The sequence below is a fragment of the Solenopsis invicta genome, chromosome 14 (assembly GCF_016802725.1).
Source record: "Solenopsis invicta isolate M01_SB chromosome 14, UNIL_Sinv_3.0, whole genome shotgun sequence".
Lineage (NCBI taxonomy): Eukaryota > Metazoa > Arthropoda > Insecta > Hymenoptera > Formicidae > Solenopsis > Solenopsis invicta.
In genome coordinates this window covers 2,828,176-2,854,282 of record NC_052677.1, presented here as the reverse complement: position 1 = coordinate 2,854,282, position 26,107 = coordinate 2,828,176, and the positions used below count along the sequence as shown (strand labels likewise).

Sequence of the window (26,107 nt, the reverse complement as noted above, 5' to 3'; positions counted from 1 at the left end):
ATAGATTTTTTGGCCATCATCATTATTAAGAATGAGGGTGCTCTAATTTTTGATTGGTATCACAAGCCTACGTTCTCGGGAAGATACTTGAATTTTTTATCGGGTCACCCCTTGTCTCAAAAAGGGGAACAATTATGGGAATGGTTGACAGAGCGTTTTTACTATCTGACCCTAAATTTCACAGTAAGAATATTGAGCTTATTGTAAACACACTCTTAACCAATGATTATCCTGTAGAATTTATTTTCGAGATAATAAACAGCCGCCTTAAATTGCTTATCAATAAAAAGACAATTAATCAGATAGACGAGAACACAGATATTAACACAAACAATAGAGCGCCATGGTTTTTACTGCCATACATTCCTTCAATCTCCGAGAAATTTAAGACTATTACCAAGAAACTTAATGTAAAATTGTCTTTTTTCAGCCTTAATAAATTAAACAGATTTATTAAAGTGTAGAAAGATGTTCTCCCAAATAACCATAAGAAAAATGTTTACAAGATTATGTGTAAGAATTGCGATGCTTCATACGTAGGGCAAACCAGTGTTACCGTTCGGGCCGCGTTTTCTCGCGCATGCGCGGCAAACCAGTCATGTCTAGCTATCTGTGATGATGGGTTCTTTTGGTGCCCGGCTCCGTCGATGTAGGATGTAGGCAGTAGGTGTAGGAGTAGGTTAGGTTAGGCTAGGTAAGTATGTTAATTTATTATTAATATCTATCAATTTATTTATATTTTTTTAATATAACTAAACATGAATCCTGAAATTGGTAAAGGAGCCATTAAAAAAGAAAGAATTTTTAAACAATCTTGGCTAGATGAGGATATTTTTAAAGGATGGTTGGCTCCACATCTTACAGACAATGATAAAGCATTATGTACTTTGTGCAATATTGTTATTAGATGCTGCAAAACAGATTTAAAACGTCATGCGCAGACGGCCAAACATATAAGTAAATTAACAGATAAAAATCAAAGCCTTGCTCCTAATAAGATTTCTCACACCGAACAAGTTAAATGCGCGGAAATAAAGTTAGCAGCCTTTTTTGCGGAACATAATGTTGCGTTTTACACTGCAGATCATTTAACTCCTTTGTTAAAAAAAAATTTTATAGATTCTGACATTGCACAAGATCTTTCACTAGCTCGAACTAAGTGTTGCAATATCGTTAAAGATGTTATCGCGGAACGAGAAACCGAAAAACTTGTAGAAATTTTACGGTCGCGTCGATTTTCGATTTTAATAGATGAAAGCACAGACATCGCGGATACAAAACTTATGTGCGTTCTTGTCCAATTTTTTTCCGTAAATAAAGTAAAAACACAATTGTTAAATTTAATACCTTTGGATGCTACAGATTGTTCGGCAAATAAAATTTTTGAAAAATTTGAAGAACTTTTAGAAAGAAAAAAAATACCGTTTGAAAATATAGTCGGAATGGCAAGTGATAACGCGTCTGTAATGATTGGACGTAATAATTCTTTTTTTTCGCGTTTACAAGCACGGGTTCCGGGTGTAGTATTATTAAATTGCATTTGTCATTCATCCGCGATTGTAGCTAGTAAAGCTTGTGAAGAGTTACCGGCATTTTGTGAAAATTTAATTAGAAGTATTGCCACTTACATTTTGGGCAGTGCAAAGAGATGTGCAATTTTGAAAGAATTTCAAGAATTCTTTTCTGTAGAACAAAATAAAATTCTTAAATTATCGAATACAAGATGGCTGGTTTTAGACAAGTGTGTAATTAGAATTCTAAATAATTGGGATGTTTTAAAAAATTTCTTTATTTTAGCAGTAACGGAAGATAAATTATCATCTGCAGAACTTATTTTAACACAGTTAAATGATAACACAATAAAATCATATTTATTATTTTTGAAATATTCATTAAATTTCTTTAACAGTTTTAATGCTTTCTTTCAATCACGATATTTTGGTACATAAATTATTTGAAAAAAGCCAGCAAATAATTCGACAAATTGCTATAAATTTTATGACTGCAGAGGCTTTGAAAGATATCGTTAATTTAAACATAGATGATGACAATAACATCCGTCATTTAAATGATATACGTGTGGGGCCTGAGTGCGAAAACATTTTGGCAACATTAACTTTAGAATGCGCTCAAAAAATTAGATATAATTGTTTAAAATTTTATAAAACAGCAGTTCGGGAAATGTTAAAACGTTTGCCATATAAAGATAATTTTTTTCAACAGTTAACTTTTTTAAATCCGGATATTGCTCTTTTTGACGAAAATAGAATTAAAATTAAAGATTTAACTTATATTGCCGCGCGAATAGGAAATTGTATTGATTTTTCAAAATTAGCGTATGAATGGATGATTCTCCCATCAGTTTTTAACGATACAGAAAAAAAAGAATTAGCGTCTTTAGCAATAAATGAGATGTGGAGAAAAATATTAGAATTTAAAGATTTTAACGGGGAACAAATGTTTTCAAATTTAAAATTATTAGTTGAAGCGGTTTTTTCTCTTCCCCATTCAAATGCCGAAGCCGAACGGATTTTTTCAATAGTTACAGATGTTAAAAATAAGAAACGAAATCGGCTATCTAATGAGACTCTTTCCGCAATTTGCATAGTGCGTTCAAGTTTTCAGGCTGAAGCCATAAATTGCATAAATTTCGAAGTTGATTCCGGACACTTAAAATTACACAAATCTTGAAATTTATATCGAGCAATGCAGTTCATCTAATAATGATTGATTTTAACTTATTTTGTATTTTATTTTTAATATTATTTAATTTGAATATTATTTTTATTTTTTATTCTATTTTAGTTTAACTTAAATTTTAATTTAATTTAAATTACATTTTTTATTTTCTTTTAATTTACATATCCATCTAGCCAATCTTTATAATATTACATATTATTAATATTTGTGTTTAATAAGTTTCAGGTTAATACGGTTTAGGATTCCTATATTTCATATGTTTAATGTTTTAGAAAATATTTTATTTTTAAAAAATTAAAAAAGAATTATTTTAAAATAATGCCATATAATATGTAAGCCATGTGCAATATTTTATTCAGTATTTCATTGTGATAATCTGTATAATGTAATATAATATGTAAGTCATGTGCAATATTTTGTTAATTATTTCTTTGTGATAATTTTTTTGTTTATTAGGTTTAGTTTTATAATGTGTTCATTATTTAATTCTTTATTTGTGATTACATTAAATAGTTATTTTCTTTATATAAAACATATTTTTATTTAACATATGTTCATCATTTAATGTAAATTTATGTAATGTTAATTATAAATTACATTTATAAAATATATTTTTTTGTAGTATGAATACTGGTAAGGTTTTTGGCAGTTTTCCTTACCCTTGCAACAAATGTTGGTATTCTTATGATTCTGCCAAATAAAATGTTTTATTTGATTTAAATATGTAAAAATATGATTAAAATTTATTTCGATATCCTTTCCTTCATTTCTATATTAATTGCACTTTTTTGTTTTAATTATGTAACGGTACGCGGTTTCGGTCGGTTCGGTGCGGTGCGGGAACTTCGGGATCGGACCGGATAAGGCTCGTCGGTTGGTCAGGTGTCCGCAATGATTATACCCAGCGTTTTAAGTAGTCAAAGATAGAGAATGATTTATTGAAGTTATGATGGTTACAAAAAGAGTTGAATAAACGAAAAGAAAAGCGTTGACAAGATGTATGAGATAACAAAGATAAGGAGATCGCAAAGAGATACCGATAGAGGTAACAATATGGCTCGTACTCGGCTTACCAGTTACGCGGCGCGGTTTATATCTAATGCTAGAACTATCTATGTACAAGTTTCTTGGCTCAACTAGGAAGTTATGCGGGCGACTGGCCCGTACGGTCGGGGAGTCGCGGGGCGCGGCGGGATTGGCTAACGCGGTCGTGTAAGCGTGTGCACCAATGCGGGCCGGTGCCGGCGCGGTCGCCGCCGCGATTCGCCCGAGCGCGCCCCGTGCAAGTGGGGCGCTCGATCGACAGGTTGCTTGTGCCCTGCCGATATGGGTTACAAAGTTTGTTGGTTCGACGGTAACGGTATTCGAGGATGACGGTGATTGGTCGAGAATGCTCGGCCGGTGATGAGCGAGAATGCTCGTCGAGGATCTCGGACGTGATTGGTCGAGAATGCTCGGCCGGTGATGATGACGAGAATGTTCGTTGAGGATCTCGGACGTGATTGGTCGAGAATGCTCGGCCGGTGATGATGACGAGAATGCTCGTCGAGGATATCTGAGACGACTGGTCGAGGATACTCGGCCGGGGATAGCGACGGGAATGCCCGTCGAGGATATCGGAGTGCGACGAGAATGCTCGTCTTTAAGGAGCGATCGAGAATGCTCGGTCTGTGGACGGGTCGGATAGTCGAACGGATCTGACTTGTGCGTTCCCACTGCCGGCTTATATATCCGAACGCGCGGCTGAGCAAGCCAATCCGCGCGTTCGGTCGGTTGAGCCGGAGTGGGAGCGTTACGGAACGCCACGGTCGGCGCGCGTGTCGCCGCGTGGTCGCACGGCGAAGTTCGGTTGTGCGCGCACGTGGCCCTCGACTGCACTCGGCGTTCGGTGTTCGGTGGACGGAACGGAGGCGCACGGACGGTGGAGGGGCGTATCGTTACATCACCCCCCCTCGTTTAAGTGGCGAACTTAGGCCACTACGCCGGGAATTCCCGCACGTAGTGGCAGCGGCCGGCGCGGTCAAAGCGCAGCGTGTACCGACGAGTCGCGAGTCGCACTTTGTACACCCGCGAGATCCGCGCGGCGTGATATGGCACGTGGATTATTAGATCCTCGCGTACTCGCACTGGTACAGACGGGGGAGTGTCCCGTGTGGAGGGTACGATGGCCGGTGTTGCTGGCGGTGTCCTTGGTGCCCTGGCTGGAGCTGCGGCGACTGGTGGTGCTCTGGCTGGAGCTGCGGCGACTGGTTGTGCGGTGGCTGGTTCCGCAGCTTTGACGGAGGGCCTCGCTGGTGCGGCTGGTGGCTGGCCATGCGGGTTCGGTGCCGGAGTCGAGGTGCTTTCCTCCTCTAGGTCGGAGAGCGTGTCCCCGAAAAGCTCCACTAAGCCGGCTTTCCCCCGCTGCTTTGGTCGTTCTGGCTTGGTAGTGCCGGCCGGAGGCGCAGTCGGGACGACAGCCGGCGGTGTTGGCCTTGCCGGTGTCGCAGTCTTCCGACTTGCGGGTAGTGACGACGGCGGTCGACGCATCCCAGGCCGTGCTGGAGGTTCTGCCAGGAGTGCGGCGAGTTTCCGGGCGTTAGTGGCGGAGGACCGCTGGACCCGTACCCCTATTACCGGGGCGTCCTTCCTTGGCGCCGTTGCGGTTCGGACGAGGCACTGACGGGGGCCCGTCCTCTTGGCCTCTTCGATTAGCCCGTGCGATGGTGCTCGCACGCTGACGCCCCGACGCTTTGGCCGCTTGGTGGTCGCGTCCCGGATCGTCCTGGGCAGTCCGTGCGGGTCGGTGGCGGGAGGCGGTGCTGTTGGCAGTTGATCGGCCGTCGCCGGGAACAAGTCCGGGCGAGGAGGCACTATGGTCATAACTTGGGACCATAATGCCTCGAACTCCTCATCGTTGGTAGGCTCCGTGAGCAGTGCGTCTAGTTGTTCCATTTTTCAGGTAACTTTCTGCGGTTTCCGGATCGGTTGGTCCGCCTTATATACCTCTCCGGGTCTGGGAGAGGGTGCTCCTTCCCTCGGGATGGCACGGCTCCTGGACGTGATTGTCACGTGTTCATCTCCTGGCAGGGTCATCGGCATCGGATTCTGCTGTCTCATGGTTGCCGTGGGTCTCGTCTGCTCGGTCGTCGTCCGCACGGTCGCCGTCTGCTCGGTCGTCGTCTGCTCGGTCGTCGTCTGCTCGGTCGTCGTCTGCTCGGTCGTCGTCTGCTCCGGTGTGATCGTTTTGTTCGTCTTCGGTATCCTCTGCATCGGTCTGCTCGGCAACGGCTTCTCGTGTGCCCGGCTTGAGGTCTTGCACGTGGACTCGACGGTGCCATTTGCCCTACGGGTCTCGGATGTCCACGATCACGGGCGAGTGTATTTTTCGGACTTCGAACGGTCCGGCATACTTAGGGGCCAACTTGGCGTTAAACCCCTGGCCCTTATTGGATAGCAGATGTTCCCGCTTCCATACGGTGTTCCCTAGTGCCGGTTTCCATGCGCGCCTACGTAGATTGTAGTGCCGCTCTTGCCGGTTGAAGGCACGTGCCAGGTTGGTTCGCACGACTTCGTAGGCCTCCCTCAATCGCTGTTGATTGGCGGTTGGCGCCGCTGCCGGTACGGGCCGTTGATCGCGGAGTCCGGTCGGTTCTTCCAATTCGCGCCCGTGGTTTAAATAGGCGGGCGAGTATCCGGTGGCGTCGTGCGGAGCCGTATTATAGGCGAACTGTAATGCGCCTAGTTGCTGGTCCCATAGGCGGTGGTTGTTCCCCACGAACTGTGCTACCATCGTCTTGATCGTCCGGTTCGTTCGTTCAACGGGGTTGCAGTGAGGGGCGTAGGCCGGTGTGGTACGATGTTCCACCCCTAGTTCCTGCAACAGGGCTTTCATTGGTCGCCCTATGAACGGCCTACCGTTATCCGAGATGACCTGCCGGGGACATCCGTGCCGGTAGACGATGCGGTCGGCGACGTGTTGCGCAATGGTCGCCGCGGTCGCTCGCCGCAGTGGGCTTAGCTCGACCCACTTCGTAAAGCGGTCTTGCATCACTAGTAGCCACGTATGGCCACTAGTGGACCGCGGAAGGGGTCCCACCAAGTCCATCGTGACTTGTGTCCACGGTGCGTCGACATGGGACGTGTGTAAGAGTCCGGCTGGCCGTGTCTGCGCGTGTTTGTGCCGCAGACAGCTCCGACAGTTTCGGACGTACCGGGCGATGTCGGCGAACATCCCCGGCCAATAGTAACGCCGCGCGGCTCGGGCAATAGTTTTCGCGATTCCCAGGTGCCCGGCGGTGGGGGCATCGTGCACCTGGGTCAGGATGGTCGGTCGTTCCGGTCGCGGGATGCACCGCTTCCACTGAGCCTCGGCCGGCTCGTCTTTGAAATCGGTCGAGTGAAGGATACGACGGTAAAGTCGGCCCCCCCGAATCTCATAGTCAGGGAAGTTTTCCGGGCGCCCAAGCACGTGGCGGAACTGTCGGCGGTACCAGGTACATGCGGGCGGTGTTCGGTTGCAACACACGGAGGGCAGGCGGGAAAGCGCGTCGGCCACACGGTTGAGCTTCCCGGCTCGGTACCGTACGTCAAACGAGTATTGTTGGAGCTCGAGTGCCCAACGCCCGAGTCGTCCGGTGGGAGAATCCATGCGGCGTAGCCACTGGAGGGCCTGGTGGTCGGTGATGACCGTGAATTCGTAGCCCTCCAAGTAGCCCCGCAGGTGTCGGATTCCCCACACTACGGCCAGGCACTCGAGCTCGGTCGCGCTATAATTTTTCTCGGCTCCGTTCAATGAGCGGCTTGCGTAAGCAATGACGCGTTCGCCGTCTTCGAAGAATTGTGACAGGACGGCGCCTAGCCCGTGCTGGCTGGCATCCGTCTGCAGCAGGAATCGTCGCGAGAAATCCGGACACGCGAGGGTGGGTGCGGTGGTCAGCGCCTCTTTCAAGCTTTGGAAGGCGCGCTCCTCCTCCGGACCCCAACGCCACCGAGCGTTCTTCCGCGTGAGTTGGGTAAGGGGTGCCGCGATGGCGGCGAAGTTCGGTGTAAACCGTCGATACCACGAGGCCAGCCCCACAAACTGGCGGATCTGGCGGATGTTAGTGGGAGTTGGCCACTCGGTGACGGCCCGGACCTTGTCCGGATCGGTGCGGATACCTCGTCGGTCCACGATGTGCCCGAGGTACTTTAGTTCGGTGCGGCAGAAGTGGCATTTTCCTGGGTTTAACTTTAGGCGTGCCTCGCGCAGGCGGCGGAACACTTCCTCTAGGTGTTTTAGGTGGTCGGCAAAGGTCGGGCTGGCAATGATAACATCGTCCAAGTACACAAATACGTGCGGTTCAGGCCCCAAAATCCGGTCGAGAAGTCGTTGGAAGGTGGCCGGGGCCGAGTGCAAGCCAACGGCATCACCGTGAATTGCATCAGGCCGCGACCCGGTACGGTGAAGGCCGTGATGGGACGGCTCTCCGGCGTTAGGGGGATTTGCCAGTACCCCTTTTCTAGATCGAGGGTCGAGAGGTACTTGGCTCCTCGCAACTTGTCCAGCGTGGGTGTGATATGCGGCAAGGGGTAGGCGTCCCGCTCGGTCACCTCGTTGACCTTTCTGAAGTCGATGCAGAAGTGGTGTCGGCCGTCCTTCTTTCTGACGATGACCACCGGGGAGCTCCACGCGCTGTTGGAAGGCTCGATCACCCCGGCGGCCTCCATTGCATGGACCTCCTCGTCGATGATCCGTTGCATCGCGGGGTTCCGTGACCGATACCTTTGTTTAATGGGGTGTTCGGTCTTCACCCGGATATGGTGCACGGCCTGGTCGGTGGGTCCTTGAACGTGTTCGAACTTAGCGAGCTCGGTGGCCAGAAACGCCTGTAGTTCCCGCTCCTCCTGCGGGGTGCGTTCGGTCATCCCGGCGGTGACCCCATGCGTGGGCCGAGGCTCTTGGTGTCGTCGGGCTCGAGGTGGCGGCGGTGGTGGGATGGTGAGACCAAGCTCGGACCACAAATCCGTCCCAATCAGCAGGTCGCTCTCCAGGGAAGGGAGGAGCTGGAACGTGTGCTCCAGCCTCCGCCCGGCGACGTGCAGCGGGAGGCGGACTCGCCCCGGCGTGGTAGCGGTGGTCCCGTCGGCCAGGTGGATGGTCTCGTTCTGGACCTCCGGCCAGATGCGCAAGGTCTTGGCGTGTTCGGCGACCCGGCGGTTAATCATTGAGATCTCGGCCCCGGTGTCCAGCAGGGCCGAGAATCGGCGCGGTCCGACGCGCACCGTAATGTGCGGTCGCGGCTGGGATTTTATCCGGATGCGGGCCGAGGGGTGGACGCATCCTCGGCCGGTGGCGCGTTTCCCGCTCGGGGATGGCACTCCCTAGTCAGGACTCCATCCTTGCCGCACTGCGAGCAGAACTTTCGGGCCGGTTGCTTGCAGTTGAAGCGGCTATGGCCGCGCTGCTTACACCGCCAGCAGGCGGTGTTTCGGTCGTAAGGCTCATCGGTGGTGGCGGCGGCCGTGGTGACTTTGCGCTTCTCTGCCCGGTTCTCGCTCTCCTGCGCCCTGGTGATCTCTTCGTACTCGGCGGCCTGCTCTGCCAGGTCGGCGAGGTCGGTAGCGTCGGTGAGGCGCACGTAAAGCTTATACTCGGCCCTTAAGTTCTCATATAACCGGTCAACCTTCTCGGCCTGTGTGAACCCGCCTGCGCGCCGCATCATGGTTTGCAGGGCGGTCGCGTATTTGGCGTAAGGCTCCTTCGGTTGTTGCCTGCGCTCCTGGATTTCTCGGGCGAGCTTGGCCTGGTATCGCCGGGGCAGGTATTGCCGTCTGAGCGCGTGCGTAAAATCGGACCAGGTGTCCCAGCTGTCACGCTCGTTCCGGTACCAGGCCAGCGCGTCGCCCTTCAGAAGTTCGGGTAGGCCAGCCTTCATTTGGCCGTCGGTATATCGGTACTCCTCTTGGAGTTCGGCTATCCGCTCCAGGAAGGACAGCGGGTCCCGGCCGTCAAAGTGGCAACCCCACTTTCTCATTTGGTTCATCACCTTGCTATGGGAACCGTGGTCGGTCGCGTTTGTTAATTCGGGGCCCGGCGGTGGTACGGAGGGACTGGGCATTGCGACAAAATGATTTTTCACTCGGTGGCGGAGTTCCTCAGTGGTACCGGAGGCCTCAATTTGATACGATTGGGCCAAGACTTCGAGTTGCTCTCTCGGTAAGCGATCTATCCATTCTGTCAACGACATTGTTGTATCTGGGTATAATCAGTCGGTCGTTTAAAACGGTCCCTGTTCGGGCGCCATGTAACGGTACGCGGTTTCGGTCGTTTAAAACGGTCCCTGTTCGGGGGTGATGTAACGATACGTCCCTCCACCGTCCGTGCACCTCCGTTCCGTCCACCGAACACCGAACGCCGAGTGCAGCCGAGGACCACGTGCGCGCACGACCGAACTTCGCCGTGCAACCACGCGGCGACACGCGCGCCGGCCGTGGCGTTCCGTAACGCTCCCACTCCGGCTCAACCGACCGAGCGCGCGGATTGGCTTGCTCGACCGCGCGTTCGGATATCTAAGCCGGCAGTGGGAACGCACAAGTCAGATCCGTCCGACTATCCGACCCGTCCACAGACCGAGCATTCTCGATCGCTCCTTAAAGACGAGCATTCTCGTCGCACTCCGATACCCTCGACGGGCATTCCCGTCGCTATCCTCGGCCGAGTATCCTCGACCAGTCGTCTCAGATATCCTCGACGAGCATTCTCGTCATCATCACCGGCCGAGCATTCTCGACCAATCAACGTCGTCCTCGAATACCGTTACCTCAACCGACAAACTTCGTAACCCATATCGGCAGGGCACAAGCAACCTGTCGATCGAGCGCCCCACTTGCACGGGGCGCGCTTGGGCGAATCGCGGCGGCGACCGCGCCGGCAACGACCCGCATTTGCGCACACGCGTACACGACCGCGTTAGCCAATCCCGTCGCGCCCCGCGACTCCCCGACCGTACGGGCAAGCCGCCCGCATAACTTCTTAACGTAGCCGAAAAACTTGTACATAGATAGTTCTAGCATTAGATATAAACCGCGCCGCGTAACTGGTAAGCCGAGTACCAGCCATATTGTTACCTCTATCGGTATCGCTTTGCGATCTCTCTGTTATTAGCGCGATCATTATCTTTTATTTTCATATCTCGCTATTTTTTAGTTCTTTTATTTCCGTTCCTGTTCATTCTGTCAACTCTTTTGCAACTGTTATTATCAATAAAGCATCCACTGTCTTTTGCTACGTAAAACACTGGGTATAGTCATTGCGAACACCTGACCAACCGACGAGCCTTATCCGGTCCGATCCCGAAGTTCCCGCACCGCACCGAACCGACCGAAACCGCGTACCGTTACATGGCGCCCGAACAGGGACCGTTTTAAACGACCGAAACCGCGTACCGTTACAATTATTAAGCATAATTATAGCCTTGTTAAATTCCTCTATAGATTTATCATATTAATTGCACTTTTTGTTTTAATTATTAAGCCTAATTATAGTTTTGTTAAATTTCTCTATAGATTTATCTCATCTGACTGTGGGAGGGTCTAAATGTACCTTTATTCCTCTGAATTTAATACTTCGCTGAGGTCACGTGCACGGCCATCCGCGAGAAAACGCGGCCCGAACGGTAACACTGGGGCAAACGGGCCAAAAATTGAAAACAAGAATCACTGAACATCGTAACCATATTAAGTGGAATACAAACAGTCACTCCGTAATCACTGAACACAGATTAAATTTTAACCATGACTTTGATTGGAGAACATAATAATCCTAGACAATGAGCGGTTTTTGGGTAGGCGACTTACATCAGAAATGTTACATATACAATCACAGAATAATAGCCTTAATTTGCAAACAGATACTGATTGTTTACATCATGCATATCTCTCATTACTTAACAAACTGTAACAGAGTCAATAATTTATAAGATCAGATTCTCGTTATTTAATTAATTTTATGCATTATGACAAGCTGCGAACGACTTTTCTATTTTCTCATATTTTCTTGTATTTTCTTATAGACCGTATTTATGTATTTATTTTGATCTATGTACCCCCGACTGCGTGTCTTTGCGTGCGAATCTGTAACAAGACTTTGAAACCGAACACACAGCCAGTATACATTTTGACTTACGATAGAGAGCATGACCTGTTGTCGAGTGTATACTGTGACAAGAGAATTAATTATTCTTACCAAATTAAATCCTATCCAAGACTTCTATCGTCCTTATTAGTCAAGAATGGGTGAGTCAAATAAATTTTGATCAATTTAAACAAGTTCTGTGTAAAAAACGTTTGATCATTGAACAGAAAAGTGTCATTTCTTGCGACACTGTCACGGGGAAGATGCCACAGCGGATTTGGCGCCGGTGACGCGATGTCCTCCCGTTTTGCTGACTGATGAGAAGATTTTATTTTGTATATATATATTGCGCTGAAGATGACTCAAAATGTCTCGAAACGTCTGGAATTATTGTAATTTAAGTTAAAATAACATGTTGAAAATTGTCGTTGACAAGAAATAAACACCCGCGCTGACTCTCATTAGCCCTCTTGACGAGATTCAATTATTTGCTATTCAGCTGTGTTGGAATACGCATTCAAAATGCTTGAGTGGCAAAATAAAGGAATAAAAATTGATGGAGAATATCTAAGTAATCTCCGTTTTGCCGATGATATTGTCATAATAGCCGATGATCTGTAGAAAGCAAAGAAAATGACCATGGAACGTCAAACAGCAACAGAAAAAGTTGGTTTGAAGATGAACACTAGTAAAACAAAAATGATGACCAAGCTAGTTCCTAGCCAAAATATCGTTAAATAGCAGGAAATAGAAATAGTGGAAAAAAAAAATATATATCTTAGTCACGAAATCAAAATCAATAAAAACAATCAAACATGCGAATTGCAAAAAAGAATATCCTTAGGACGAATTGCTTATGGAAGGCTTTCAGAAACGTTTAAAAGTACACTACCGATTTGTCTGAAAAGGAAAGTATTTGATCAGTGCATCCTACCAGTGTTAACATACGGAGCGGAAACTTTGACACTGATCCAATCATCGGCAACTAAATTAAAAGTCACACAACGCAGGATGGAACGATCAATAATAGGAATAACTATGCAAGACAGGATGAGAAATGAAGACCTGAGAAGACAGAAAACTAAAATTAGCGATATTATAGAACATATAACAAAACAAAAATGGAGATGGACTGGATGTAGCCAGAATGAAAGACAAACGATGGACAAAAAGATTACTGGAATGGAGACCAAAAACGGACAAGCGAAGTGTAGGAAGACTATCAACTCGCTGGACGGACGACCTGAAAAGAATAGCAATAAATTGGATAGACACGCCGCAGGATAGGAAAAAATAGTAAACTTTAAAGGAGGCTTATGTTCAGCAGTGGACGGAACAAAAGGTTGGATGATGATGATGATGATGATAAACCAAAAATAGCATGAGTGTAAAGGGTTTATTAAAATTACATATGTTTTGATAGCGCTGAGGACGAATTTTGCACCATAATGTCTCTGACTCCTGTTCCTTTAATAAACAAAAATTTTCTTTAGCTTTATTTTTTCACAATCTTTCTTTACTTTGCTTCTCGAAGTTCTTCATTTTTTGAAATTATAAAACTTGATAGAGATTTGATAGGGATCTAGGAGACTGTGTTGATAGATGGTTCGCCAGAAAGTCAAAGGTAATCCTCTTAAGAACCTTGGAAAGAAAGCTGAGAAGGGAGATAGGACAATAATTAGACGGAGCAGAAGGATGATTTGTCTTAAGAAGGAGAAGGACACGGGATGTTTTCCAGGAAGAGAGAAAGGTGGAGGAGTTGAAAGAGGAGTTGAACAGGCCGAGAATGACTGGGAAGATTAAAAGAAGACAGAAAGATGAGGCGACGGTTCAAAGCATCCGGCCCGGTGGAGTTAGAGGAGTTTTGTCTGAGTGCCCCTAGTAGCCTTTTTGGTAGAATGAGAGAAAAGAAGAATGTTTCAGGATCTGAGAATGAAGCTATGGGACCAGAAGAGGGGGAAGAGAGAGAAAAATTTAAGAGAGAGGCAGGAGGGGAATAGTAGTCCAGGGGAGAGAGGAGATGCGAGGAGGTAAAGAAAATGTTGAGGTCCTGAGGGAGAAATGTCGAGATGAGCGTTAGAAGATCTGCATTTTACGAGGCCGAGTAAGCGTAGTTCGAATCAAAGTCTCGCTGGGCTTTTGCCAGCTCCAAAACGATCAAACAGGCCTTACATATCGGCCTTTGATCGCATCAATACGTGATTTAGCCAAGTTCTTCAGAGATCGGTACCGTTCACGTCGTTCAAGTGAAGGACGAAGAAAAGATCTCCTGGCGGCGTCTCTTTGGCTTAAGAGGGCTTTGATGTTGTGAGTTAGCCAGGGGGCAGAAGGGTTATTAGCCACAAATTCTTTGCAGGGGAGATGAGCTTCAATAGAATCATTGATGAAGCGCTAAAGGAGAGCAATTTTTTGATCAATGTTCCCTATGGTGTTAATGACGTACCAATTATGAGAACAAGAAAGCCAGGAAGGCGTCATGATCGAATCAAGCGAAATCTCTGATTCTGATAAGCCGAAATTTGGTTGACCAGAAGGTCAAGCATGATCTCAATCAGGTCATGATTAGATAGAAAAGGGAATGGCTGCTGTTGAAAAGTTTTCACGAGGTTCTTGTCACTGACAAGACAGTGGACAAAAGCACAGCATCATTACCTTTTTTTATTATCATCATGTTGCTCTTATGTTGTCGAAAACGATTGATAAAGCAAAATGTATTCCACGAACAAAAGTCATTAGCAAAGTCGTTGGCAACAGAATGAGCAACAGTTTCTCTCCGTTTGCTCTGAATCTGCTGACATAAAATGTTTCAAATCTACTCTCATGTTGTTGAATACGTATGACTATGCGTTACGTTTTCAACAAATACACAGCAACTAGTCGAAAATTCATGCTCAGCATTAACTTACCTGTTTTTGCAAAACATGCTTGGCTATAAATTTAAAACATTTTTCTAATTTTTTAGAAAAAAAGGCCTGAAATTATAAAGTAGTCTAAAATCATGTATTATACAGGGTGTCCCAGAAAGCTTGCTTGTCTTTTTATGAGCGGATTTTTTAAAAAATTAAAAAAAATCCTAATACAAAAATGTCAAGGGTATAATGGTTTTCAAATTATTCGCGATTAAAGTTTACGAATTACAGAGCTGACATTTAGCGTGCTCAGGCATGGTGACATGACAAGGTATCACAAGGATACCTCTTGACATTGAGGTTGTCATATAAATACGCAGTAACATTTATATTAAGAAATTATGACTGTAACAAACATATTTGTACATTACATATGCATAATTAACGTTTTCAATAAAACATCAATTCAATAACAAGATGTTACGATAGCCGTTGGGTTAGCTGTCAGAATCAATTCATTGCCAGGTTCATATGTTAAGAACTGTTATAATAATATATCAAAAAGTAAAAGTTTTTATAAAAAGAACGAACGAATTTAGTAGAAAAAAGTTTCGCTCTGCCGCGCGAACCAAAATTTTAATTAACAACTATTTAAAAAATTTTAAACATTAAAAATACTATTTATAAGGTACATTAAACAAAATGGATACAGATCAATGGACATTTATTTTCGATGTAGATTCACCATATGGAAAGAGATTAAAATCAGTGTGGCAGGTTCATTGTGTCCTTATCTTATGGGCTTTTAAAAGAACTTTGAGTTTATTAAATTCGCAAATATTGAGACAAAAAATGTGATCTATTTGATAGAAAATATTTCATGTATGGCAACAACTGGAAGAATAGGGCATAGCAGAATAAGTATGTGTAAGCTGCCTCCGCACGAATTTGGCCGAGATTTTTATCATGAATTGATAGTCATGTAAAAATAAATGCCGCTAAAGATTATATCCGAAAAAAAAAAAAAAATGTTTTATGGGAGTTATAATCGCTCTCGTCATTAACGGCCTCTTCCCTAAGCGCTACATTGTTTAACTTTTAATAATATTCATAAAATATTAAGTAATCTTTAATTTAAAATATTGAAATAATATTATTTACTTTTCATGTGTGTGCGTATGCACACACGCGTTCACACGCACGCACGCACATAAATTCGTATAATATTTGTTCGGGATTCGACAAGGGGCGACGCCCCTTGCGAGCCCCGCTCCTGTTGTCGGAGCACCAGAATGCTCCGCCGAGTAGCAGCACTTATCACTGCCACGATCACGTGGCGCTATCAGTAGACTGCGCGGCTCGTCACTGACGCGCGCAGCCGATCGCCGACCAATAGATCACCCTCGTAATCTAGGCGAGGATGACATCACGTCTAATCGTAACGCTCGGATTACGAAGTTGAACGCAACGATAGCTTAAACCGGCGCAATTGTCTGTCATCTCCATCTTTCACAAAAACGGTCATGCCGTGCCGTACTTGTTCCATCTCTTAAGGGCGATCGGCGGCCTACAGTCTCGGTGATGAGGCGCGCGTGTGAAGTGAACACCATCATTGTGCTTCGTAATTAAGCGCCGAAGTGCCGAACGTGAAAGATCATGCTCCAAAATTCCGGAGCCGCGCGAGCAAACTACGCCATAGGAGCACGCAGTCAAGCGCTCGCGCGCAAGAGCAGCCACGCGGTCAAGATTTCCGCCGTCTCGCATTGAAGATCTCCGTCGCTCCGTGGATTAATAATACCGTTAATCAAAACCCAAGATTTCCGATTGGTATGAGGCTGCATACCTCGCTCAAGATCTCTGTTTCACACTCGCACGCGCTATGCTCATGACCTAGTTTAAATTGTACGCAATTTTAATACGCGAATCAAGTTAATACGCATCAAGCACTAAATTTGCATGTGTTTACACCGAATAATATAAAGTGAATAGTACGAATCATTAAGATTCCAATAAAGTACGCATCAATCAATAGTATCTTACCGCTAACAGTTGTTTTAGTTGCGTAGAAAGAATAATTTTGCTTAAAGGCGAGCTTCAAGGTTATGTACTTAAAATATCCGTAGAAAATTTTACAAATTAATTAAAAGTAGCCGGAAAAGTTCAACGTATCTATGTCTTTTTCTATCCATTATTGATAAAATTTGTTTTTCAGTACATAATTCTAAAAAAAGAAACACGCGTCTCCTCATCTCCCCAATTTTGTCCTTTTTTACAGCGCATTATCCTAATTATCGCAGATTCACTATCAGAAGACAAAGACATAACCAATAACTGAAAAAAACTTGAGAAAACCTAAATTGCCTATTACTTAATACGGAAATGTTTATAGCGTTACATGTGTGCTGAAAATGCGTACTACTTTGATTCGATATGTCTGTTTGATTCGTATCGTATCAGACTATACGTCGTTTACACCATCGAACTAAATTAATTTAGTACGAACATAGTACTTGGTACACGTATCAAACACCCGGTGTAAACTAGGCTCATGCAAGACACCCCGCGATTCCTGAAAGGCCGCCATTTCCACCGGCTGGCTTACGGAGTAATCACACTTGCTCCGATTGAATCGCAAGCATAATCATGACCAATCGCGAGTTATAGTCATTTATAGTAACCGTGCCTCCCGAAGTGCACAAGTGCTCCGGCGAGTATTTTGCTAAATTCTGATATTCGAGACCTCGCGGTGCGATTATCGAGAGAAGGCACGAAGTCGCATAGCGCGGTCATTGAATTTCGTCCTTAAGGCTTTAAGCCTTTTTTACATGTGTTAGTGCGTATTCTGCCTAAGTTTGTTATTAGATTCAAGTGGTCCGCAAGCAATAAAAGATTGTAAACTTTTGAGTGTGAAATATAACTACTTTCTGCCAGCTTAAATTTGTGTCACGCAAATTCTTTACCGCTCCCACCCAGTGTCTCGTTCAAGGCACGACCCAGTCACGCAGCAAATACGTCGCAAATTCGTCTCGACATAAACAATATTCTACCGCGCTCACGAAAGAAACACAACTTCGTAATATTAAATAATATTGTTATAAGGAAGTGGCCATTAACGACGAAACAAGATGTAAGCAGACAAATCATACGCGCTGAAAAGTTTCAAGTTTTTATGATATATTCTTCCGATTGCTTTAAAAATTAAATGTTATACTAGATAAGTCAAAGATTTTTTTTTTAGTGAAAAATGGTGATAGTATCTCAAGTACATCCTATAAAAAAAAAAATTTGATAAAACTTTAAAAATTTTTTACAACCAGTATTTTTCAAAATTTATCATTTTAAACACCACGCCATTAATCCCTACAATATTTTTTTCGTCAAAATCGGTTCATCCATTAAAAAAAACTTCATTTTTTTCAATTTTTAATTTTACCTCCATAACTCTCATAAAAAATTTTTTTTCAGATATATTAATCTTTTGCAAAATTTATTTTTACATGATATCACTTAGGGAAACATCTCGACCAGATTCGTGCGGGGGCAGCATACACATACTTATCTTGTTATACCTTTTAAGGAGTGATTTTAGATGATAAAATAAGATGAAACTAAAAAATAACAAAATTGCAATTAAAGCTTCATTTTTTAATTACAAATATTTCATTCATGTGCTTTAAACATGAAGACCTTTTATATGAATATTTAAATTTATGCAATTTATTTTATGTAATTATAATGTTAATATTTCTAATTTTTTTATCCCTTATGAAAAAATACTACTGGACTTGCGGAAAAATTATTGGAAACTATAAAATGCGAATAGTTTTCCAATAGTTTCTAATAATCTTTTCGCGAGGCCAATAATATTTTTCCATAAGGGATTTTATTTTCTAAAATCACTCTTTATTTTCTTCCATTTACTTTACAATATCTTACTATGTACATGTACATATTAGATAAAAATAATTATGAATATTTTAAGATAATACATAAAATCAGAGATATTTTATTCAGGTGTTTTGTATCATCGTTGGAACAAATTAAATGCAGCAGAGGAGATGTATAAGAAAGCGTTGCAATTGAAACCAGATTTATACAGCGCAAGGGATAACTTGCAAAAATTGTACACATTAAAGGCATCAATAAAATAACTTTATTACACCTTTTATATTACATGTATATTTATAACACACAAATCATACATACATAAAGCATTGTTAAGATTTTCTCTTAGGTTCTTTTATTACTGACATTAATTCCGGTATACACGGATAACTGTACGCTTTGAAATTTCCGACTTTCTTACCGTCTACGTAATTGTAAGATATAAAACATCTGTTGCAGAAGTAACTTATATCATGTGGTATTCTATCGTGATCCGTCACAATCCAATGCACGTTAAATATTCCGCAATAGATACAGTTTTTTCCAGAAACAGGTCTTATTCTTTCTATTTTTGGATAAGCGGTTGGCGTTAACACATCATCTACAGTTATCAACCTGACAAAAATAATTGATTCGTTAATAAACAATATTAAATAAAATGACTTAATACATAATTTAATAAAACATATTTTTCAAAGATGAGGACAACCGTTTCTATAGCTATTTTAATACACATAGAAAAAAACACCAGTATCAAATTAAAACTAATACATTCTATTCATTAAACACCATTGTATGTTAATTATTTCATATACAATCAAGGAATTATATTTATCGCTTATATATAGAGATGTAAAATTATCGTCAGATTTAATGTGACTACGGCAAAATTACGGTAAGATGGCAATGTAGTAATTTTGGTAAATTTGTGTTTGATAGTGTAGGATGTTGGAAATATTAATTACAGAAAGAGAATAAGGGTGAGAGTAAGAAAGAGAGAGAGAGAGAGAGAGAGAGAGAGAGAGAGAGAGAGATCAAAGAAATAAAGATAGTTGCAAAAATGAGATGCGGTGTCCGTTTTCGGAGCAAGACTCGGCAAGGAGAATCATTATTTTGTAAATTGGTTCGGTATTGTTTGAAAGATCGATTGAAAGAGTCGGCGATGTCATTGAATGAGATCGCGATATTGCGAGTGAAATTAGCGGTGTTCAGTGCCGTTTGACGGTGGCGCCTTAGCGACTTTCGAAAACGCTTTTCGAAAAACGTCTGCACGTGTGTGTCCGTTCGAGAGGTATAAGAAGCCGTGAGCGAGAGCTGGACGGGCAGACGATTCTGAGAAGTCAAAAGAGTTAAAAGAATTTTGAGCGTTCATTGTAGAATATATAATCACTAATAAAAATATTTTACTTATTATTTCTAGCCCTTAGTTGATCCCACAATAGTTTTCTATTATATGTTAATATATTTAAGCTGTAATCATTTTCCGCACTAATTCATAAGATAAAAAATAAAATTATATTCTTCTATATTTGTATTAATTTTACTTTCTAATTGAAATCAATTTTTCATAAATTTTTTGTTTTTAATGATAAAAATGTGCAAGCTTTACTATTATGAATGATAATTTTGTCTTCGATGATCATATAGTGAACAAGAATTGGAGAGCAATGTACAGACTAAACATTTTTTATATAATTTTTAATTTTTATTAGAGGAGAAGAGAGTATTATGGCTACTGTCGATAATATGACTACCTCTATTATTTTCGTTATTAGGTGACGTATTCTAACAATTGCTTATGGAGTTATTCGTTTAGTAGCCCGTCGTTTTTTAATGATGCTAATATGCCAATACATAATGACTAACAATTATTATAAGACATTTTTATTTTTGAGCACTTCAAAACTTTTTCAAGGTAGGGGAAAGTAGGTAAATTGCACGCACCTAAGAGAAATTTATCGCAGTGAAGTGATTTTTAAAGTTGAAATCGATACGAGTACAGAAATAGAAACTTTAAACATTTTTTTATCATTATGTACTGTCATATTGAAGAATTTTTTATTTGATAATGCTATATTCAGCAAAAAGAAACAAGTGGTTAAACGAAAAAATTTCTCGGGCCTTGGGTAATTGTACGTGCGGTTGGATAAATGGACGCGGAGGAAAAATGAGGTTATAGCCCATTCTTTTAACTACACTACACTGCACTACACTGTACTAGTGGCACTATAGTTGATCTCACGTGGTCTCACGCCTTTTAAGATGGATGCGTAAAATTGTCGACAGCGGACTTGATTTGATAAAAAAACAATTACTTGATGACTATTTAATTAAATTTAATAAACAATAGCTCAAAGAACGCAGGAAAAAACGTACTTTTGTTAGGTATAACAAAATTAAATGAATAAAGTAAAAATACGGACTTATTGCCTTATTTTCTGAACGCCAAAATCGCAAGAAAAATCATGATTTTACTTTTTCTTATTTTTTCAATTAACTACGTTTTTAAATGATATAACGTATGGTTATATATTTAAAAAGTGCCTTCAGCCTACAAATATCGTCGTGATATAATTTCTATTCATCGGGAAGGTGCCAAACCACGAAGCGTACAATTACCCAGTGCGTACAATAACCCTTTCCCCTATACTTTTAACCTTTAATTACTCATACTTCCTCATTATTTTTAAACTTGAGTGTATTATCACACAAATGTACATATATTTGAGTATTTTTTTGTTATTTACCTTTTTATTCAGTTGTACACATTTCGAATTATACAAAGTTAAAACAATAACATGGAATTTCATTAATATGGCTTTTTAAGCCGAACGTTTGTTGTATGAAGACAGAATCAGATAGGAAGTTCGGACCAGGACGTAAAAAAAGTTTGAAATCTCCTTTTTCGATTAATATGATTGATCAACTTTTTTGATCAACTAGAATTCGAACGACATGGCAGCAAAGTTTTGTTAGGGTCAATGCGACCCATATAGTGTGTGAATGAAACTTTTTTGTGAGTAATCTTATGTTAAAAAAACTGGGACAAAACACGTTCAAACAGGTTCATTTGCGTATGTTACTCTGTCTAAAGTTAAAATACTATAGTGCCGTAAAAGAGAGAATTTTTACGTAGGATCCGAAATACAGGGTTTGCAAAAAGTGTGGAAACCCTTAAATATTTCCGTTCCCTTGCATTTCACAAGAAAATGTTTCAGACAAAAGTTGTAGTGTTTCAAAAAATCTATTTACTGATCTTATCAGTTTGACTTTTGATGTCGCCATGGTCAGGTCGAAATCACATTCATTTTTTTAAATAGAACACCCTATTTTTAATTCCAAAATCTAATAGCTGGTTTCAAGACCTTTCCAAAACAAGAAAGTTTATTTTCGTTGAGTACTTTCAAAATTGTGAAGCTTGAAAGATACGGTGTACTGTAACTTTTAAGTGTCATAACTCGGAAAGTTCTTAGCGAAAATAATTAAACCCTCTTCTCCTCTAATATTTAAAAACTTAACTTTTCGTTTCATTACTTAAAATTAATCTATATTTTTCGTAGATATTTGTGTAGTATAGTGTAATTATAAAAATTTATGTCACTTTCTACATCTAGATTTTCTACATATCTTTTTGCATATGGCCTCTTTTACACGATTCACGGTTTTTTTTAACATCTTTAAAAAAAACACGTATACGTTGTATTACAATATAATAGAAAGTCATAATAGAAAGGCCATAAATAAAATATTGATGTTCGGACATAATAGAACAAGGTATTCTAAACATGTAATTTTTGGAATTACTGCTTAGTACAAAAAAAGCATATTTTACATTAGATATCTCCATGTAATCTGTGTTTCATCATTCACATCTAGTGAATCACGAATCATAAATTTTTACATTATTCTTGAATACGTGTTTGGTAAAGCAAATTGTCTTAAAAATATTTAGATGTTACTAAATTTACCGGTATTATATTTTTCAAATTCATTCAACACTGGTGAATTATTATTAGAGGTCAAAACGTGCGTGAAATTTTTAAACAACAGACACGAGCGTTAGTATTCTTTATTATTATCTTTTAGAGGATCGCAATGACCACTATAGTAACCAACAAACTCGGATTTACAAACTTTATACAACATGTAAATTCTATATAGGGGAGAGTGAGTTAAATAGGTTCGTGTTCCAAATGGAACCTTTTTAATTTGAATATAGTTAAAATGAATATAGTTAAGCAGATTTTCGTGCCTGTTGTGCGAGAGCGTAATTGGTGCAAGCGCGCGTACCGATTCCCCTGTAGATAGCGCCAATGTCTAGGCGAGCACACGCAGCGCTACGCGAACGAGCGGAACTCGCTCTCTTCTCTCGCAACCGTGGACACGTGCGTATCGTTCTGTACCAGCGGCGTTAATGTAATAAAGCATAGCCATTAGTAGTACACGGTCGTCTACGACTAACTCTTTGCAATCCCGCAACCTACACAACAGTGCCGTTTATAATGTAAAGTCCTTGTAAGACACTAAACATGTAACAGCAGTTTGATAGTTCTCTGTCATAACATTTCATAGAATAGACGCGAATATGTATTTTCAGCCAGCGTGCAAAAAGTTTTTAGACAAAGAAAATCGTTGTAGCTTATTATTTAAAAGGTGTTGAAATTTTGAAAGGTAATTGATTTAAGATAATTATAGAGTGTAAAATTCAAAAATATCAAGTTTTGTAAAATGCGTATTTTAAGTGTTACGAAGTAGATTAAAGTGTCTTTTATATTTCTGAAATTTGGAAATCAAACGTTGTGCTGTTTGTGCTATGTTAGCACACTTCAGATATGAAGTTTAAAGTACATCGAAGAATTAAAAGTCAAAATAATGGATAAAATATGTTTTAAGGGTTGCAAAATGGCCTTCTTGTAAAGTGCCTTTTATATCGCTGCGATTTGGAAACCAAACGTTGTGGTGTTTGTGCTATGCTATCACAACTCAAATATAATTTTATGTTATAGAAGTAATTCCAATGTAATTATTAGTTTTATGCAAATTCTCCAAAATCGGTTTGTTATTATAATTTCTTTAGTTATCAATATATGAATGTAATACTTTGGCACAATGTTTGCACAACTTAGCACAATCTAGCACAACTTTTAAAATTAAGAAATTCGAAAAGTGCGGAGCTAGCCTAAAAATCTTTTTTTTTTCATTTTTTAACGTATTTTTCATATTTTTGTTTTAATATTCGGGCACAATGTGGCACAAACCTATCACAATTCAACACAACTGTCGGAATTCGTTAATTCAAAAAGTGGGGAGGACTAACTTCTTTCAGGCACTCGCAAAATTTTTCCATATTCTAAATCCATAACATAAAGAAGTTATAAAGATAGATGGATTTTATTATAAACATATTTTTGTTAGATATTAATTATTTATTTTTTAATTATACGGATTTTAATTATACCAAAGAAAACTACGGGAATGATTCAACCTCTTGATGTTTATAAATTTAGAATATGGAAAAACACTTTTGTTTGTGAGAATATTCAATGATCGCATTATGTTATTACTTATTAATTAAATTATTATATTAATTTAGAGTTGAGAAATAATATCATCAAATTACAATCTTTATCGCATGTGCAACTATTTTCTCCGCGATTTCATGTTTTAAAAGTGAATACATCGAAGAACAGCCACCATATTTCGAAAATTCAGTACTTAGACTTTTGTTTCTCTAAAAAGGTTATTTAAGAAATATCACTCTGCTCCATATGTGGTGCACTTGCTATATATACGATGGTCTCGGTGCAAGAAATATTTTTGTATGATGCATTTTTTTTAAATCATAATTGCGAATATTTTGTCCTATAATGATCATGTTAGTATTAATAGCAAGATTTAGAATTAATTATAAACTTTGTAATACATTCATTGCTGTTTATAATAAAAAATGTGCTTATACATTACAGGAAATATATGGCACGGTAAGTCATCTTGATATCATACAAATATCGAAATTCGTGCAGATTTAAAACAAACAAATTTCACCATTTTGTAGCATTATAACGTAGATATTTTGTCACATAAAAATTGGGTAAATTTTTATGTAATAATAATGTATCTTTCAAAAGAGAAGACGGCATTTGGAATTCGTGGAATTAAAAAATAGAGTGGATTAGACCTACAGGAAAAACCACTATGAAAAAAAGCGCGCCATGCTATCTACTTCATGACAAGTGATGTGGAAATGATAGCACTTTATTACTTTTTAATAATTATTTTTTTAAAAAGTTCTGAGTTTATTGCCAAGAAATAGTTTTAAGGGGTAAACTAAGCCCTCATATGCAAAAACCATTAAAAAAAAGTTTTCTTAAAGTTTTCTAAAAAAGAATAAATTCTTTACAGTTTTTTCAAGAGGGGGGGGGGAGGGTTAATATAGATGCTAGTAAGCATCAAGTATTATTAAATGAATTAATTTAATAAAAGTGATATTACTAACTCTTATTCGATTATAGCTGTGTTATATGACCGAAAGTAACGGCGCGCAGTTTGGTTGAGTCTGAGAAAGTATTGTTACGCCCGGTATAGACGTGAATGAAGTTGTAAATATCTTCTGTCAATGAATGACAGAGTTCGTGTTGTTGTTTTGTCTCGCTTTGGATTGTAAGACTTTCTGAGATTAAAAACAAACATTTTGATAAAGTTTGTCTCGTTATTTTGTGCGCGAGCGAGAACATGGTTCCGCGAATGTTCGGAGAAACTAACAGTTACGTGAACGTAACAGTATATAAAATCACACGTATACATAAAGCACTAAGATCCAGTTATGACCGAATAGGCCTTCTTTAGATTGTATGTTACATGTATCGGTCGAATATCTTTCTAGTTTTATACAAAAGTTTTACATTAAAATTACCTCTATTTATTTACATCAATAATATTTTTTTTAATAACTATTTAAACAATTTTTTTTAATTTTTAAAAAATGTTATTGACGGGAATGAATAGAGATAATTTTATTGTAAAACTTGTGTAAAACATTTTTTGACTGAAAAATTCATTGAAAAAGTACATAACTTTCACATAACAATGCAAAATTACTCAGAATGTTGAATTGCACCCCTGAAAGAGCTGAATGTTTTTGAATGGATGGATATTAATAAAGTTAAAGTGCCACAATGATCAGATCTTCAATCTTCACTTAAACTTTTAAATTTTTGCGATATATTAATTGATACTAATTGATGAAGAAAAACTGTTTAACGAATTTCTTTGCTTCCAAAAGTTTGTAAAAGATCTATCTGATGAAACTATCATTAATTGCAATAAGATGTGGTGCAATTTTTTTCAAAAATATGACGCTAGAAAAAATTGCTACGAATTGAAGAAAATAGCAAAATTCTTTTTTTGTTTGCCTGCTCACAATGCAGATGTTGAAAAAGTATTTTCTTTTATACAAACTCAGTGGACAGGGTGTCCACTCATTTGTAAATCCATTCTCTGAAAACTCCATGATTTTCCAAGAATTTTTATCATAATTCCAGGTAAGAGAGAATTTTTGAATGTAGCTTTGAGATAAATT

General features: G+C 40.7%; 2 protein-coding genes across 10 annotated transcripts in view; one reads left to right on the top strand and one right to left on the bottom strand.

Annotated features, from left to right (window-relative positions):
- Positions 1 to 18,811, top strand: part of LOC105193024 (protein O-mannosyl-transferase TMTC4) — a 133,927-nt gene extending 115,116 nt beyond the window's left edge. For 5 of the 7 annotated variants that reach the window (XM_026140053.2, XM_026140051.2, XM_039457537.1 and 2 more), the window contains one exon: positions 18,658 to 18,811. In XM_026140053.2, coding sequence (XP_025995838.1) covers positions 18,658 to 18,794 — 137 coding nt within the window. In that variant the 3' untranslated portion in view covers positions 18,795 to 18,811. Of the gene's footprint in view, positions 1 to 540; positions 1,411 to 18,657 lie in introns of those variants that run through there. The other 2 variants (XM_039457534.1, XM_039457535.1) reach the window with 2 other exon arrangements.
- LOC105193022 (snRNA-activating protein complex subunit 3) overlaps positions 1 to 26,107 on the bottom strand; it is a 144,711-nt gene that overhangs the window by 46,013 nt on the left and 72,591 nt on the right. The window contains exon 6 of one of the 3 annotated variants that reach the window (XM_011157339.3): positions 18,780 to 19,143. The exons of 1 other annotated variant lie outside the window; for it this stretch is intronic. In XM_011157339.3, coding sequence (XP_011155641.1) covers positions 18,861 to 19,143 — 283 coding nt within the window. In that variant the 3' untranslated portion in view covers positions 18,780 to 18,860. Of the gene's footprint in view, positions 1 to 18,779; positions 19,144 to 19,585; positions 19,861 to 26,107 lie in introns of those variants that run through there. One more of the 3 variants, XM_026140055.2, reaches the window with a different exon arrangement.